Source organism: Leuciscus leuciscus (genome assembly GCF_965113295.1).
Source record: "Leuciscus leuciscus genome assembly, chromosome: 10".
Taxonomy (NCBI): domain Eukaryota; kingdom Metazoa; phylum Chordata; class Actinopteri; order Cypriniformes; family Leuciscidae; genus Leuciscus; species Leuciscus leuciscus.
The window spans coordinates 30,278,361-30,297,471 of record NC_138734.1 but is presented as its reverse complement, the minus strand read 5'-3'; the positions used below and the strand labels follow the sequence as shown (position 1 = coordinate 30,297,471).

Here is a 19,111-nt window from a genome sequence, read left to right as displayed (position 1 = left end):
TTGAAAAGTTTTGCATAGAGGATTTGCTGATCCTAAAGCAAATTCCAGTACTTGTAAAGTAGTAAATGAATGAATTTAAAGTTTTAAGTCAAACACAGGCCAACATTGTAATGCTTTAAAGATGGATAAATAGGATAAAAAAAATAAAAAAAAAATACCACAATAATTAACTATGCAAGAAATAATAATAAATCAATTCATAATGTAAATAGATCAGAAATAATATGCAAACAGTCTTCATTTTTAACAACTGCATTGTTTATTGCCTCTGCATACATTCAACACTCTATATGCAAATTAGCAACATAAAGCATTTTAAGACCCAACATATTTTTTTAAAATTAGGATTGATTTACTTTACATATAATACATTTTTTCACACGTTAATAAATACCATAAAATCTGTCAAACATTTTACAGTCTAAATAACTATCGTTGACCACGTGTTTTCATTCACAGTTATCTGTACTCACAAGTCAAACAAACAAACAAAATCTGTGCCCATCTATACAGCTCAACAGTGACTAAAATGAAATGTACACTTAGAAAAAAAAAAGGCATGTTCATTTTGCAATATCGATGTTTCCTGTTCCAAATCAAGCTTGACTACGAGCTCCTGCAGTTAATCAGCACTGGTGTCGGTCAGCAGTGCTGAAACGTTTTCATGTGATATAAACATTTTACAAAGACAACTATAAATAAAACACTCTGCAAACATAAGTAAACTCTGTGGATGTGAGGAGCCGTTGCATGAAAAGTTAAAAAAGGCATGTAGCTCCAAACCTGGAGAAAGTGGAAAATACAACACCAAACCTTGGTGCCAGATAATTAAATGTGAATATGGGCACAATCTCAATCTGATTTGATACTAAATAAAGTCAGAAAAGCTTAACTGTTAACTGTTCCTGAAACCACTGACCAACCAACAAAATGCATAATGCATTTGATTGTATGTCAATGTATATTGTGTATATGTGTTCTTGTGAACTATCTGCATTGAGGAAGTTTATATACTAATATATACTCCACTGCTTTATGTAAACTATAGTACAAATATCAGATATTCATGGATGATAAATGATTGTAAACTGTGTTTAGGATATATGTGTGGTAACACCACTCAAGACAAATGGAAACCAACATCAGTGAAGTATGTAACAAAGAACTTTTCGCTCCTAGCGTCCACCAATATCTATATCAGGTGGCTACTGACGAAATTTTACAATTGTCAATGCTACAAACACAACATGTGCCGGTCGCTGAGGGTGTTCTGTGACAATTACAGAAGTCCATCACATGCTTATTTGTGAACAACACAAGACTTCATTCATCTGTTGAATAGAGGTCTGATGCTTATAGTGCGTTATATTAAACAGGAGAGGAGTGCGATTGCAAAGAAACAGCTGAACTTTTTCAGTCAGTAGTCAAGATAGAAAATGCATCAAGTCCAAACACCTGTCGTCGCTGAAAACGTAACAGTTGATTGACCAGACATTCTGGGAAAAACAAGACTGGCTTTATGTAGGATCATTAGTCTCAGACTTCCTCAACATCAGCAGGATTGATATGTCACCTTTCAAGACCAAAAAAAAAATAAATAAATCCCCAAATTGATTCATTCTCTCTTTCTGACTGAGAGAACGTCTTGGATGGAACCAATGCCTTGGATGCCGAGGGACAAAACGCCCTGAGTCGTGCCAGGAGAACTCGTAAACATCATTATCGTGCTCGTGAGTGGATTTGTAAACGTTGTGTTGACATGCCCAAAAAAACGAGGTGGGAGACAGACCAAATCTTTCTGCAATTTTTTACATTCCCTGCGGTGGAACCGGGAAACGCTGGCGGTCAGAACCATGTCATCGTTGTTATGCTAAGCCCAGTTGAGGCTGAATCCCTTGGAGAGCATCACCGACTCCAGGTCTTTATCCTCCTCTTTCTCCCTAAGTCTCTGCTCCTCCAACAGGGCCACCAGAGAATCTCTTTGCTCGACGACCTCTAACATCTCATTCAGAATCTGCTTCTCCTCCGCCAGCTCTTCCTCGGTCTTCAGATGGTCTGTAGAGGGTGAAACACTGATTTTAGTTCATTTAAAAATAACACCACCCTACATCAAATTTGCTGAATGAAATTCAATACTTGTTACTAAATAACTTTGGTGTGCTGATTCCAAAAATAGTCTGTTTTGCTCTAGTACGTCACACATTTTTACAAATATGTGCGTATAGCATTGCTATTTTCAACAACCATTTGTAAAGGCTTTGATATACTTCAAGCGAAATCGAAAAACGAACTGATGGGATGTAATTTCGAACAATCAGGCCAGAACAATCAGAACAATCCTTTCCGGAAAAGTTTGCTTCGGCTGGTAAACACCTTTGTTCTATGATTACATAATAGGTAGGTGTGTGCGTGGAGGCTCTGCCTTCTTTCACATGGAAATCTTTTCCAGTTCATTTCTCCTCAAGAGTCTGTTGCGATCAGACGTCCGTGAGTGAAAACATGAACACACTGGAGGAGCTGCTTTATAGTAGAAAATTAAAGTTGTACTTCTGATGAAACGACACTGTTTTTAATGTTTAATACGGTTAAAGCTGCTTGATTTTAAGCAATCTATTGTATAAAATGCTATATATATATATACTATACACACACATACACGTGATGTGACTTACTAGAGTGCTGAATTGCAGAGCTCGTGCAAACATTCACATTGATATGATCAATGCTTTTCTTATTCAAAAATGCTTGCCGTTTTCTCAATTTTGTTGTGTTTGTTTTGTTATATCTAACCGTCACTCTCAGCAGTGTGGGCGGCGTCAGATGTTCGGTAACAGTATATCGCTGCTCACGTATTTCGAACTTCGTTTTACCCCAAAACGAAGAACGAAAAAACTTTGCCATGAGTATTTCGGGGCCTTAAGGTGAACAAGTCTTATATCATCCCATAATCACCAGAAAAACTGCCACAAACACATGATTCCTATCTTCCTCTAAGCCAGGTTACAACTATTTGTTCAATACTCAGCTGATTTTCACATATATGACATTGTATGCCTCATCCGAATTCTGGCCAGTAACAGAAGAAAATGCAAACATGATCAGATGCTTTCTGCTACATCTGTGGGTGTTTTACTACATCCAAACAGAAAATGAAAGATTTTGTGAAATGGCGTAGTTTAACATATTTTTCCACTCCTTTGCAGATTTTAAGTTAAATGATACATTTTGAATATTTCTTTTTGTCAAACTTTTGACATTAGATAAGTGCATTAAAGCTGAACTCCACATTGTCAAATTAGGTAACTTTAGGCCTTTTTTGCAAATCATCAGAAATATTTCTTCAAGATGCAGGGCTGTGTAATGCATATCATTTTGTTACTGGAGAGCAAAGTACCATCTACTGCCATGCGTTCTCGTAGTTCCTGTTGCAGTCGACTCTGTCTGTCTTCCAACTCCAGCTCACGAGCACTGCAGAGAGAAAGGATGGAGTAGAATTAAATAGGAGAAGAGGGCAAATGACTGTTCAGCTATAGAGTTTTTATAAGGTACTTTGAAAAATCTTTGATGTTCAAAGATATTGGATTCTTTGATGCCCCACATGGACATCAAGAAACCATCTGCCATTAAAGCACCGTAATATCCACACAAACACAAGGTTTTAGATGAGCAGATGCACCCTTTAAGCAGAGTACTTTGAGAAGAACATGCGAAAGTTAAAATCTTCTTTTATCTGGACGATGAGTTGTTTCTGGTATTAAACTTCTTACACTGTTATTAAAATACCGGCCAGTAATTATATTCATATTATGGTTGCTAAATTGTCATTTCTAAAATTGTATGCTAGTTTGTCTAAATAAATTAAAGGGATAGTTCACTTTGAAATTAATTTCTGGTATGTTTTAGCTTACCTCAAGGGCATCCAAGATGTAGGTGTCTTTTTTTCCGCAGTAGTTTAAATTTTGATATTTTTAGGTCAAACCGTTCTTGTCTGTCAGTCATATAATGCAGGTCTATGGGCACCACCTCAAAGAGCATGCACAGAGTCCAAATTAAAACAATTCCCCGTCGTCCAAATTAAACAATTCCCCATCGTAAGTACACATTGATGGCCTAAGACACGAAACGAGCGGTTTGTGTGAGAAAACGAACATCTAGTGTGTATATATCTATGCACCAGTCTGCGTACACGTCAGATCAGATCACTTGGACATGGCTGTGTATAAGAGATAAAAACGATATAAATACTGTTCGTTTTCTCACACAAACCGCTTGTTTCGTGTCTTAGGCCATCAATGTGTACTTACGATGGGGAATTGTTTAATTTGGACGACGGGGAATTGTTTTAATTTGAACTCTGTGCATGCTCTTTGAAGTGGTGACCATCGACCTGCATTATATGACTGACAGACAAGAACGGTTTGACCTAAAAATATCAAGATTGAAACTACTGTGGAAAAAAAGACACCTACATCTTGGATGCCCTTGAGGTAAGCTAAAACATACCAAAAATTAATTTCAAAGTGAACTATCCCTTTAAAAGTAATATATCAATTTTAAATCAAACGATTTAAATGCTACAAATGAAATAAGACATCACAAATTATAGTGCACAGAAAAAAAAAAAGATTTGGATATTCATTCTCAGTGTTTCAATGATAAACTGAAATGAGCATTTCTACATTTAGAAAATGTAAATGTAGAAATAGTAGAAAAAAGCATGCACAATTATATACATGCATACATATATATGCATACAATACTGACCAGTGACTAATGCGATACAGCCTAAAACTGCAAAACTATTAAGACCCTCTTCTCATTGAGAAGCATCAAACTGTTTTTTCTTGATGAAACTGTCCCTTTGTAATTTGGGTTTTGTTGACTAAACTGTTATTTTGCCTGAATGCATTTGGTGCTCCTCTTTACAAACACATGCACAGTTGATTGCATTCGAGGCACTGTCACCATGTAATTGCACCTTGTATTCACACAAATGTAAATAGAACAAAACAGAATATAATAAAAGCATCTAGCAAAATCTTTTAGCACCATGCCGTTCCCTACAGCATATCTGCCTGTTAGAGATCATCAGTTGTTCATGTTTAGAAATTGGTTCCTTTAGTACAATGAATAAAAACATCCAGACTCTAGACAATACACTTGAATATGCTCATTTTACATTTCAAAACAATAAGATTTCCATTCATTAACATACATGTTTTTATTTTTATATTGTATTTTTATTGTTTTAATAAACACAAGCTCTAATATATTTTATACAGTAAAATTTTTACATGGTTCGAAAAACATTCTTAATGTGGCTCCGACTCCACTCGAGCATTAATGTGTGCCATCTACAGAGGTCTGCATGAAACGCAAGCAACAGGACAGAAGCTTAATCTGAGTGTCTACTCACAATATCATCAGCTCCGATTCATAGCGCACCAAGGCATTCTTCTCCTGGACCAGTTTAAACCATTCCTGCATCAGCTTTGGATCGTCCTTTTTACCCATTCCTGCAAGAAGCACATTGGAGAAGCATGAGGAACCTGGCAGTTAACCACCCACTGGCACACAGACCTGACACAGACACCCACACAGCAAATGCGATGACAGCCAAGCCAGGATGTCTTTGTCAGGGCAAGAATAGGGTGGGAATGTGGAAGACCATGATGAGGTCGAGGCTGCCGGGGTTCACAGAGGATGGCGTGGAGGTGCGACTTCTGATTGGACAGCATTTCATGATCAATGCTGATCAGACTGGACTTCTGAGGCATTTGGTCTTTTTCAAGGCAGTGGATATTGCTTTAAACTTTAAAACCTTTTTTTTTTTTTTTTAGGAATATCTTTTTAAAGTGTGAAAGCTACCCAATAATATAAGGCAATGTCACAGGTATATGTCAAAAAGAATGAACATCTAAATTCATCTTAACTTTACCTTTCTGGGTCCGTAGCTTGCTCCAAGGAGGTTTTCTCCAAAAGTTATCCAATTTGACACCATTTTAGCCCAATATCAGGGCAATAAATATGGCATATCATAAAGAAATGTCCCAGTTTTAATACAAGTTTGGAACAGAGACTTTTCAAAGAGGGCGGTTCAGCGAAAAGAGGAGGCGTGTTCTGGCGCAAACGTTCCCTGGTGCTATTTTGCAGTTTCAGAAAACAATTCCGCCACAGACCAGGAAAAACCTAGTCTAAAGTCAGTGGCGCATTATTCAAATGCTATTTTAAGGGCACATGCTTGGTCATAATGTAGCGTGTGCACAACACGCATACACTTTGCTTCTCTCATCTACACAGACTCAGCAGTTCCCATTTTTGCAAACCATACATAATTACAAGGAAAAATATTCATGAAGGTGTGAAAAAATAGACATAAATTTAGCTTACACATTTACTCAAATTATTATACGCCTGTTTAACCGAAGCTAATTTGGGTGGGTTTCTCCCATCCCCATACAATGTCACTTCTCTGTCTTTTACGGCCCTGACGAGAACGTCGGTCTCCTCGGCTGTGAACCGCTCCTGGCGTGCGCCTGGCAAATCCGCCGTTATAATAGCAAACCGCCATGGAACAAGCGTGCCTGCTTTTAAAGGGAATGTGAGATGACGCTCTGAAAAGGTTTATGGCACGTTTCGCCCAAACCACACCTATGAGTAATGTAGCTACTTCAGACCAACCCATTTTAGATTTGCGTCGGGCGCAAGAGTCATTTATCCCGCCGTTATAATAGCAACAGCGCCCAAGAGCCGCCCACAAAGTTACTTGCGTTTCGCGTTTGATGCTTGCGTTTCAGATCGTTAAAATAGGGCCCAAAGAATCCTGAATAATATTGATATATAAAAATTTAATAATAAGGCTGACTAAAGTTAGATTTTTCTCTATATAAAAGGTTATGCATCACATATTATACTGGGATATATTCTACACAACATGGTTATGACTTATGGTTTTGAAACAGTGTGCATTTCAATTTCAATTTCAATTTTCATTTCATTCATTTATTTCCATTATAAGTGACTTACCACAACCACAATTTCTGCATGTTATGAAAACAAAAAAGGTGGTAATAGGCATTATGCAGCAAAAGGCTGCCAATTAAGCTTGTATTGAACCTGGAACATTCCTTTAAAAAGTGCTCTGGGTCAGGCTCATGACTCAATATTCTTTACATGCACTGCATTTAGACGTTAGACTGCATGAGGTAAAAAAAAAAAAAGCCTCATGGTATGCGCTGAAGTCCATGATCAATGCAGAATACTGTCACCGACTGTATATGGGAACAACTGTGCATGTCAGCCCATGCTAGTAGTCCCAGATGTCTATGAATACCCTGTCTCCCATCCCTACACACACATAAACACACAAGTGAAGCCAAGCACTGAGATGAGCCATCGCATGGTAAACCTGGATGCAGCATGACGTACTTAGCTGACGGAGAGGCGGCTCTAGCAACATAAAAGTAAAAAAGACAGTACACACATAAATCGAATGGCTGTGCTCGCGGTTGCTGGCCTTGGCTGTTTTAAACACACAGAGGCAAAGTAGAGGTCCTCAGACACAAAAACAGTGAGAGACAGGGACAACAGAGGACAGGGAGGCTAAACTTATCCAGTGGGACGCACTGTGAGTGGCCTCCCCCACACTCAGCCCCATGCTTTCCCAAAAGGAACAGAGAAAGAAGAACCACAATTAGTCGTATAACAACCACGCTAACGTCGTGCCAAAAGGGCACTGTTATACACAGGCATAGTTACACACAGCAGATTACAAACCGACAGACACACCACAATGTTGCCGAACATTTGTATGTTGTGCTACTGCATTTAAAGTCAACATGAAAGATAAAATCTCATTCAAAACCATTGTAATTCTATATTGTGATATTTAAACTCATTAAGTCATATAAATCATACTTTATTAAAAGTATATTTAGTATTATTACTACTACTATTACATTATTGCTACTATGTTAACCAGCAATAAAATCAACACAAAAAAATTTAACATTTTTATTAAAGCATTAGCTGATGTCGTTTTTTTTTTTTTTTTTTTCATTAATGAATAACTAGCCAAACGTAGCCAAAAACGAATATTATTTTTCTCAACATAGTGGCCTCTATCATGCTATACGAAAAAGAAAAAAAAAACATACATTTTAATTAATTTAATACATTTAGATGCAAGACTACCAAGGCAGGGCTGCTGCACTTTAAAAAAAAAAAAAAAAATGTAAGAGTACTTAAGACCTGAACAAATGAAAATGAATACTGTACGCACATACAGAACAAACTTACCCATTCTCAAAATACATAGTATTATTTAAACAGTACTTAACTCAGTAACCCATACTAAAAATATAAAAATAGTAAACACATGACATGTAACATCTTAAAAAACAGTGCTTAGTAAAAGTTCAAATCTAACATGCATAACCGGATGTAATGTGACTGTTAATGTGACTGTTAAAATGACATGTCAAATGACTGAATGGCTGGGTGAAACATTTAAATAGCCTACTGTTCAGAAATAGAAAGTAGCACAGCCTGCTTTATTTGCGGGGTTATGGCTGCATTTCTGCTGTTCCTTAAGCTCCATCTACTGTAAGAGAGTGAATATGCATTTTCATTCAGTGTTTCTCCTCCATGTTGGGCTTGTTTACATCAGAGAGCGGCTGCCTCTTTAAGGCAGCGCACAAGCAATGTTGTAAATAGTAAAAAGTATTCTAAAAGTACATTCTATTAAAAATATAAATTAGCTTTCATTCCCCTGGTACCTAATTTAAACGTCTTGTGGCATAAATTGTTCGGCTTCATTGCTGTCATAAACATCTCGAGTGTTAAATTTGCACTCTCTCATTTTGCTCGAATTTGCCCGCTCTCTTCTCCCAAGTGACTCACCCTCCCTGACTCATCTCAGATAAAGAACACACTGTGACATACTACATAAAAAAAAGACACGTGTAACACTGGGTAGGCTACTACCAAAGATTTGGTGCTACACAGCCTAAAAACATATATTTTTCAATCAGGTCACCCTTAATTGTAATGCCAAGCAGAAAAAAATACAAATATTTAAGACTTAAAGATTTAAGACTTAGGAGACTCTAATTTCAGACTTTTAAGACTTTTTAATGGCCCGTGGGCAACCCTGCAAGGCAAACCTTTTTCGTTGGAATAATGTTCATAATAAGACCAGGAGTCTGTAATAAAAAATAAAAAAAGAAGAGAAATTTTGATTTCATGTTGACTTTAAATTTGAGCGTAATGGTATGACAAAGACATCAGAAAAACTACCAGGTTTGGAGACCTCACTTTCCTGTTGTGTTCCCCTTACACATGCTATCCTTCACAGCAAATCATCAGTGTTATGGAAACTCATGAACACACAGTGAATATAGTCTATGGATTACCATGATACAGCTCTATAAAAGAGCTGTGTGGTTGGGACACGTATTTGACAGTTTTAGAACTCGGTAAGAGCAAATGACAATCATGCTGTTATTTAAATTCACACTTAAAGTCAGCAGAGCAGTGTCCCCCAAAATATACACTAATGACCTGTCATCATATCATATCAGGTCGGCTCTAACGTACTAATTAGAAACATATTTCATGCTATATTCATCCTCTTTATAATGTCTAAAGTAAGGTCAAACAAAAGTAGAATCTTGATTAATAAAGAAAACCCAAAATGTAGCTTTAACTTCTGTTGCTTCTGCAGAGGGCTGGGCGATATACCAAACATTTACCACATGTTTAGTATTTTTTGCTGATCTAGAATTTTATTGACATCTAAACCTCTGTAACAAAAATGCGGATAGTGTGGTCAAGTTTGATTCATTCACCTGAATCAGTTCTTTCAAATTGCCCGATTTAAACACTGATTCAACAGATTATTTGGGTTAACTTATCAGAGCAATCTTTACATGGCACATTACAAGTTTTAAAATGTAATGCATAATATTCATGCATTCCTTCAATAAATTATAAATTACATTTATTGATTATGACTGATTTTATATGACATGCACAACACAGCGCCACACTATTAAGGATGGGTTCGGGTTGAAGAGCCGCTAACAAAGTAACCTTTTCACAATGTTCTCTCTCTTAAAATGTAAGCAAGTGTAAATGTCAGCGTTATCATGAGTCTAAATAATTGAAGTCTGTCAGGTAAAACAAGAGCTTATTGATGCAGTTCAGTCAGTCTGCTATTTTATTCCAACCTTTACTCCTGATAGGATGCTTCTGTAAATATTTAGTTCATACGCAGAGTTACGCTTCAACTAAGTTTAATGGTGCAATGCAAAACTATTTAGTGGTGCACAAGTTGTAAATTAGTGCCAATTTACACACAGCTGGTGCAACGGTCTCCGTTTATTATGTTGGTGCATATAAATAAAATTAAGATTTTACTTCTTGCTTAAAATATTTTGAATCTACTTGGCAACTATTGCTATTTGGTAAAACTTTGAAAAATATCGTCCAGCCCTACTACTGTTACAAATGTGAACATCAGAAGCATTGACGCAATCTGCTGGGGGAAATCCACTAAGCCTGGACACACACGGGCAGCGGGGAGAAGTAGACTTTGTAGTCGGAGGGCAAAAGCAATACTCCACAGGTCCAGTGGGTTGTCAAAGTAACGCCGCTGGCCAGGTTGTTATGAAAACACAGCTGGCCGGTGGCAAACATGACGGGGTTTACGTTACCTTTAGGGGCACAGCAGGGGCAGAGGTACAGGGCTCTTCGGCGAGGGGTCCAGACATAGGGCTCAACTTCCACAACACAGGAAAAGAATGAGAGAGAGAGAGAGAGAGAGAGAGAGAGAGAGAGAGAGAGAGAGAGAGAGAGAGAGAGAGAGAGAGAGAGAGAGAGAGAGAGAGAGAGAGAGAGAGAGAGAGAGAGAGAGAGCGAGCGAGAGAGAGAGAGAGAGAGAGAGAGAGAGAGAGAGACGAAGGTGACCAGAAGAGTGAAGTCAAGAAAGAGGAGAGAAAGAAAGAGATGTGGAAGAGAAAAAAGTGAGGAGCGAAATCAAAAAGAGAAAGAACTCTGGGGAGAAACTAAAAGCAGCAGTGTGATATGACAGTGGGAGGAAATGACACGGGACAGAGCGCAAACATGAATGAACTGAGAAAGAGAGGTGAAATATTGCTTCTCTTTGAACTTCTCCTTTTGTGCACTACTGAGGGCAAATGAGTGGTGACTCAAGAGCAAAACTAATATCTGCATAGGCTTCATCAAAGAAGTACAGTACGCAGCTGTTGGTCTCCTGAACAACTTGGATTTTAAGACCTAAGGTGGAATTATTATATCATCTTAGGGGATGTTCCCATTCTGTCAGGGTGCAAAATATATTTCTCAATCCTCACACTACGACTGATGTGGAAATCAGCAATCTATACAGCAGGTGTCAATCCAGCCACGAGAGGAAGAAGAGATCTAGACCAAAAAAAAAAAAGCATCAAATGAACTTGAGAAGAATGACTGGCACCTGAGTTAAGGATTTTGCCAATGATGCATGGGAGAAAATGAAAAGGCAGATACTTGTACAATTCTTTGTGCTCTGCCATGCCAGGGTGACAGAATGGTTTTTAAAATGCTGAAACAATTGGATGACGGATGCTGGGCAGTTCACAACAAGGGACTATCAGAAAGGAGTTTGTCAGCGCAATCCTTGAAAGCCAGACTGCGACATTGTCTGCATTCAGAAGCGGGTAAAACTAATCAGCACTAATACAACCTTGTCTTATGTGAAGGCTGAGGAGATTTTTATTTTTTTTCCTTAGCTGCCTATTCTACATTCCTATCCTCTATATTCCAACCTCATCAACACTGTGTAAATAAATAGACATTAAAAATTTTTTTTTTTCACTGAAAGGATGTTTAAATCTAACATGCAATGAGCACTCTTAATTAAACCTCATCATCTCATATCACTGGCTCTTCCTCTGCAGTTATGGGAAGAATTGGGGAACTAATTATCCATGAAAAGCAACAAGCTGTCATTCTTATGCAGACATGCATGAAAACAACCCGCGGGAACCAGGCCATAAACAAACGCACACTGATGCAAAGTTACACAGAAATCCAAAACGTCTTTCTGAAGTTTTTAATTGGTTGCAAAATGGGGACAACTTGTTTTGGAAATGACGAGCAAGTGTTCCAGCCAAGAGACGTCTCAAGCCTGGAACACACCACGCTGACGCCGACGAACTAGCGCTGATGAAAGCCGACTGTGTCGTCGCCTCGCGTTGGGGTAAAAAGCTGCACTTGAACACACCGAGAGAACTACAGCCGACTGTCAGCTAGAATGCGCGTTCTGCGCCTGCGTGTGAATGAGACAACTGTCTATTTCTGCAGATATATTCGTCTATATTCGTTATTCAAAAAGGCAAACCGACGCTGCAGGCTGCAGATACACAACCATAAACAAAGCAGTGTGTGCTTACCGTTTTGAATATCAATCCCGCTAAACACTTTCTTTATTCCACTCCGCTCGTGTTAATATTGAAATATTCGCCAAGGAACACTCAGGTAAGATGACGTAACATTAGAACAATTTCTGCCAACTGTGCGGAACACACTGAGAAAACGACGCAGAAAAACAGCCCGACGGCTGACCGTCGGCTTGGTGTGTTCCAGGCTTTAGGCCTCAGAAAGCCGTTTTGAGCTACAGTAGGATTACGAGAAATCCACCAACTGTTAGCAGGTCTGCCACCAACTAGATTGTGATGAGAAAAACTCACTTTTACAGGACAAATCAATCCAAGTGCACAGCTCACATGTTAGCCACTTAATCTCTGTGCAACTGTTAATAAAACAAAAATAAATGTAGCCACAAGCAGCAAGTATGGGGTTGCAGCATTACAATTCCGAAACAGAAATCTAACGAACTTTAGCAAGTTTAACTCGTTTTTGGATTTCAAAAGCTTTTCCATCATCTTGAGCCAGTTTACCAGAACATTTATAAAATGTGGATATGTTGTACTTACCTTAGTTTCCTAATTAAACGATTGTTGATAAATACTTTTAGCATATGTAAAGACCCATAACCTAACACCTAAAATAATAAGATGCCTTTCAAGAACTTATTGGCATGCTATGTTTAAGAAACACCTTGTTGCATTGAAAAAGATTCATAAGATGGTTAAACAATGCCTCAATGTCCTTTGAAAACAATGGGTAATTTATTCACCATAACCACGCTATCTCTTGCCTGCGTGTGTGATTTCAGCATGGCTTGCCTGTAACTTCACAGTGTGATCAATGAAACGGAAGACAATACACTCAAGCACACAATAGATCCACAGTATGAGATGCAAGGTTTGGGAATACAGTGAAGACGCACCACACATGATGGAATCAATCGCAATGAGGTACAAACACTGGGATCTTTCGGGGTCCGGGGCCCCTTATGCAACTGAGCAGGTATGGGAGGAAAATATGTTGGCGAGTAAAGCAGACAGGGATTGGCTCTACAAAAGGCTAGAGGGGAGGGGCTTAGTCAGGATTTCAAGCTAGCTACATCTGTTTGCTTAAGCATTTTGGATTTGTTCGCTACATATTAGTGGAACATTTTTAGTTTGCAAACTAAGATCAAAACAAAAAAGCAAATTGAATGCCAATGCTATGTGGGAAAAAATTGTGTTTTGTTTCCTCAGATTTGAATAATACACAAATATATTAAATTATTATATAAAATGTTTGTGTTTACAATTAAAAAATTTAATTGTAATCATAAAAAAAAAAAAAATTAGATAATATTTTTATATAATACATTATATATATACATACAATACATACTACATACAAGCATAGACATTTCATAATATATATAAATTATATATAATTAATATTAGAAATTGCAGGGGCAAATGTGAGAGAATTTAGGTGGAAGGGGGTAAATAAGAGAAGACAGGCTTCAGTAAGTACAGGGGGAAAAGAGAGGGCGTTAGTTGTTAGTCCATTTCAAGCAACAGATTTGAAATACATACCGCCCAGATGCAAATCCAGGATCTCACTGTAATTAGACTCTCCCCAATAGTCTACAATAAGGATATATTAGAAACATGTTACTGCACACACAGGCACAGCCAGTAGCTTCAAGTCATGCATGTGTTGCACACAAACACACACGCAGCAAGGTATGCCGAATATACATTTACCCCAACTTGTTATTTGGCATGTAAACAAATGTAGTTAATTGCATTTATATCGCATGTCCCGTAATGGTAAATGGGCACATAGATTTGTTGCACTGCTGTGTTCCGCCACAAGGGAAACACAGACTCTGGAGTGCGAGTATGTTTCCACATCTAAAACAGCTTTATTTATTTTTTTTATTCCTGCCAGAGTCAATGGTAACACTATTTCGATGTTCACAAGCCATACACATTATCTGTAGTATAAAGGATTAAAATGCTTTAGATTTTCTACTAACTATAAGTAACTTTGCAACTACACGTCAACTTATTCTACTAACCCGAAACCAACACCTAACAGTTTACCAATACTCTAATGAGAGTTAGTAAACATGTAGTTGCAAAGTTACTTATAGTTAGTAGAATGTCTAAAGTGAAATATCAAAATAAAGAGTAACCGAATAATATGAGGGAGAAAACTTGTTATTCAATGCATCTCGAGCATTTTAACCCTTTATACTACGGCTTGTGAACATTTGTTACCCTGAACAACAAAACATGAATATAAAGCATTTAGAAGACAATATCCAAAAGGTGTTTTAAGTTTGACAAAATAGAACGGAATAGATTCCAAATTGAAGAAATAGCCTATAATACGATTACATCCTCCATCATTCATAGTGGATCACATCCAGTGAGGTGGCCCACAAATCTATGCTTGGCATGATCGGACTGACTGGGCATGCAGTTGAGACACTCATGAGGAGAGACCAGGAGAGACAATGCTTGGCATGAGGATGGCATGATACGCTGGGATGACTACAACACCTATTAGAGTTATCACAATGGATACCTGAGCGCCTCTTACACTGTTTTGGACTAACACTAGAACCTTTATACAACCCTTAGAGAGAGTAAAGGATAAAAAGAGATTAAGAAACACTAGATATAAAAGATGGGATGGAGCAGGAGAAAGAGGAAACAATAATTGCAAAATCATAAATTTTGATCTACTGCCTATAACTATCCTACTGTTTCACAAACCATACATTTTGTACAATTTAATATGTTAAAGCTAGAGTTACTTAAAATTATTAACATAATTTGTTCACATTTTGCAAAAGGAAACAATTATCTTTGAATCCAATAATGAAAAAGATTCTAGCAATTCATTTAGCTGTTACTGTAGCACGTATAGAATGGAAAGTATTTGATAGCCCCTTGTCATGTGCAATTCAATGCAGAAAACACATAAAATAATGGTCATGGGACTGACAAAACATTAATTCTGCAATATCTATATTTGATATGTTAGTAGTAATTTGATATAAGGCTTTTCAAGTGAATACGTTTTTTTTATATATATATATATATTTTATAGAGGTAGCTGGGGCAGATTTCCATTTGTATGTCAGGAAACACTTGGAATTAACAGATTTATTTTAATTTTTATGTAAAAATGTGTCCAAGAAGACAAAAAATAAAATGCTTGCAGCTGGAGAGCTCAAAAAGCAATCTTGGCGAATAAATAATTTAGAGCTGAGCATGACTAGGGGGGAAAATTATATTCACTACAAAAATGTCTATGACTTTTTCAAGGTTTCATTAATTATTATGGCCTATTTCAAGCCTGGAAATCACAGTTGTAACATTCCCTGATATTTCCAGGTTTTCCATAATCACGGGAACCCTGAATGAAATGCTAATGTTATATCTCAAGCCTGACAGAATGAAATAAATTTAGTAATGAGATACAAGCTTCTAGCAAGGTTTGTATAAATGAAAAAAGCGGATCCTGTGCATCAGAATACTAACCCAAGTTCACGAAATGGCTTTTAATCAAAAGGCAAAGGATGCACAAACACAATTTCACTTTTAATTTCTGCACTGTAGTTAGAAGCTTGAAGCTAGTAACAACAGCAAGCAGCGCTCTGACAAAAAGGTCAAAGAATAGCTACATAGAGAATGCATGAGTTATGAAGATCTGCTCCGAGGCTTTAACCCTTCAGCAGAGCATCTGAGGAAACATTTTGATCAAAAAAAGAAAAGAAAAGTGAGAAATACCTGCTTCCCCTCGCAGTGCCTTTTCCACCGCGACACCTCTCTCCTCTAACTGCCTCTGTTTCTCTTCCACCTGCTCCAGTTGCCTCTGAATGATCTGAGGAATCAAAAAGCAGCTTCTGATTGACTTCACACTCTATCATTCTGCATGTTAATGGCTGAAATTCAACTTTTTGACAAACTCATGCAAAAAAGTCATTAATATGCTTTCACCTGCGCTCTGTGGAGCCTCTTGAGCTCCTCTTGTTTGGCCTGCCTCCGTGCAGCTTTTTGTACTCTTTTTGTCAGCTTGGCGTTGAGTTCCTCCTCCGTGTACGTCTTCTGCAAAAGGAAATTAAAAGTCAGAACATGCGCTTTCTGTAACCTGTATCCGGGTCAGGGGAAGGAGGATCCTTGTCTGGTGTCTCATGGATGTCTATGGCAGGAGTTTGTGTAATGTATTACTACAGCAGAATCTAAAACAGAGCAAAATGTCAAAGCTAATCCACTACTAGGCTGAAATACTTCTGACTTACAATTCTAAAGCACCTCTATTTTGGCAGTATAATCAAAAGTTTATATCACAGTACAAGTACATATTACTTTTTATCACAGTATTGCTACTGTATATACCTCAATATATATCACAATATAGATTTTTTGCTGCAAATAAACTAATAAATGACACATCTATATATATATATATATATATAGATATATATATAACACACATTTTTTGTAAATCCAGTGAATTAAATAAATATTATAATATACTTGGAATCAGTGCAAAAACAGTTTCAAATTATGGGTAAAAAAAAAAAAACAGTACTAAACATTACAAAATGGAGAGTTGACTCAAGCTCTAAATTGGCAGACTAGATAGACAAGATATTTAAAATCTTGATTTGTTACACAAATGCATCATTTACAAAACAGACAGTACCATGACTAATGTCATAAGCTCTTGTTGTCTGTGCATTTCATCACAATTTCACAGAGCCAAAGTGTAAGATAGAACAAAGTGTAAGATAGACAGAGACCAAAAAAAAAAACAAAAAAAAAAACATTGACTCTGGAGATGCTTCATGAAAGTCAGGTAAAAGCTATGCAATGAGAAAAACGAGTTGCATATGAACCAGTGAGGTACACAGTATAGAAAATGGTAAACAGCCAGAAAGCCTTTTGAGAATGTCATGTGATGCAGTTACATCCTCCAGCAGAAAGGGGGTGCTTTAGCCTTCACCATGCTGCAGAAAACTGTTAGTAATAAAATAAAGCAATCTCTGGACCAACAATAACAGACAGGGGTTAGGCATGACGGTGTGATACGACATGCGTAAAATAGGTAGACCAATGGGAATGAATGAACACACTACCTTTGTGGCATACGATCTCTTGAACGCCAATGCATGAGGTACATAAACAGACTTAGAAAAATAAATTGGAAAAAAGGAAAACAAACAAAACAAAAATTATGCGATTAGATGGGTTAATGTACAATTAAATGAAATCAGGATTCTACGACAACACAGAAACATTTAAGGACATTGGGATGAGTGCATAAGTACAAATTAATGTGATTGTGTTTTGTGCAACACAATTATACTCAGGGTCCAAAATTAACATTTACCAGCCAACATTTTTCTCCACAACCTCAAGTGGCAACACAGACAGTATGTAAAATATTCATCACATTAACCAACAAAACTGGTAAAAAAAATTTTTTTAAATGGTCGAAAAGTTTTACATTGGCAGGTGTGGTAAAAAGTTAATTTTGGACCTTTTGCACTACAAGATTACTCTAAAAGATTTGCTAGAGGGTAAGAGCACATCAGCAACTACCCCCCCTCCCCACTAACTAAACAGAATAAAAAACACGAAACAGTTTCATATCCACTAGACTAGTTAAGAAAGATGAACACTGCACTCTAAAAGTGCCTTTTTATTCTATGAATTCTGGTGAACACTATGACTTCTTGTTCTATACATCTAGCTCAAGTCTCTCTCTATTCACCTTCACACAAACGCACAAGAATGCTCGATTTCTTACAGGTTTCGAATGAAACACAATGCAGAAAAAAAATTATAATTATGTTTTAAAAAATATATATATTTTCTTTTTTTTTTTTTTTTTTTGGCATAGTGTTGCATTCGTGTTCTGTCTGAAAACCGGTAGTTGTTGTGCAATTATGCAATACATAATCACTGAAATACCTCTTCCTCTTTTCCTTTCTCCTGTTCCATATCCTTCATTTTCACCCTCTTTTTCTCACTCTCCCTCTCTTTTGACCTTTTCTTGCCCTTTTCTGTCACTCGTCCTTTTTCCATAGCCCTGTCCTTTTCCTTTTCTTTGGATCTTTCATCTTTAATCGTCTCTTTTTTCAAATCTGACACCAAGTCAAACAGGTCCACATGGCGCTGAGAACAGTAAAAAATTTCATTAAAATTCGAGAAGCTTCAGAAAGAAAACAATAGACTCAAATGAGAAAAAAGAGGTTCTTAAAATAGTATATAGACTTACATCACCCTTGGACTTCTGAGATGATCTTTCCAGAACATCGTCACAGGAGAGATCAGAGTCCTCAGAAAAGCTGAGATTTCTCCTCAGACGTAAATCTACATCAGTAAATTAAAGAGAACTTTGCATAAGGAAATCAGCAGTTGAAAGAGACTGAGAAAACATGCGCAAGTTAGACTAAACTTAGCAAAATTCTGCAAGATTGTAACATAACCCATATGAGGATCTGAAGTGAGCCATACGCGTTTATGTCACAAGCTTCAAACCGGATTACATTTTTTTTTAAAGTGCACACTGCACAGATACACAGATTTTCCCGCTCTTGTTGCATACTAACCATCCACCTTTCTCGGTTTTAAAAAGCACACTTAGTATTTATCTATTATGGGTCCTAATTCGGAGACGA

At 37.3% G+C, this 19,111-nt stretch overlaps 1 protein-coding gene across 24 annotated transcripts in view; it reads right to left on the bottom strand.

The window, feature by feature from the left end:
* Nucleotides 1-236: 236 nt before the first annotated feature.
* mical3a (microtubule associated monooxygenase, calponin and LIM domain containing 3a) overlaps nt 237-19,111 on the bottom strand; it is a 92,492-nt gene continuing 73,617 nt past the window's right edge. For 14 of the 24 annotated variants that reach the window (XM_082181725.1, XM_082181714.1, XM_082181736.1 and 11 more), the window contains 10 exons: nt 18,709-18,803; nt 18,402-18,605; nt 17,564-17,614; nt 16,422-16,529; nt 16,212-16,305; nt 15,001-15,051; nt 14,001-14,051; nt 5,417-5,516; nt 3,395-3,468; nt 237-2,055 (listed from right to left, as the gene is read on the bottom strand). In XM_082181725.1, the coding sequence (XP_082037851.1) occupies nt 1,871-2,055; nt 3,395-3,468; nt 5,417-5,516; nt 14,001-14,051; nt 15,001-15,051; nt 16,212-16,305; nt 16,422-16,529; nt 17,564-17,614; nt 18,402-18,605; nt 18,709-18,803 (1,013 nt within the window). In that variant the 3' untranslated portion in view covers nt 237-1,870. Of the gene's footprint in view, nt 2,056-3,394; nt 3,469-5,416; nt 5,517-7,632; nt 7,659-10,715; nt 10,782-14,000; nt 14,052-15,000; nt 15,052-16,211; nt 16,306-16,421; nt 16,530-17,563; nt 17,615-18,401; nt 18,606-18,708; nt 18,804-19,111 lie in introns of those variants that run through there. The other 10 variants (XM_082181716.1, XM_082181730.1, XM_082181719.1 and 7 more) reach the window with 8 other exon arrangements.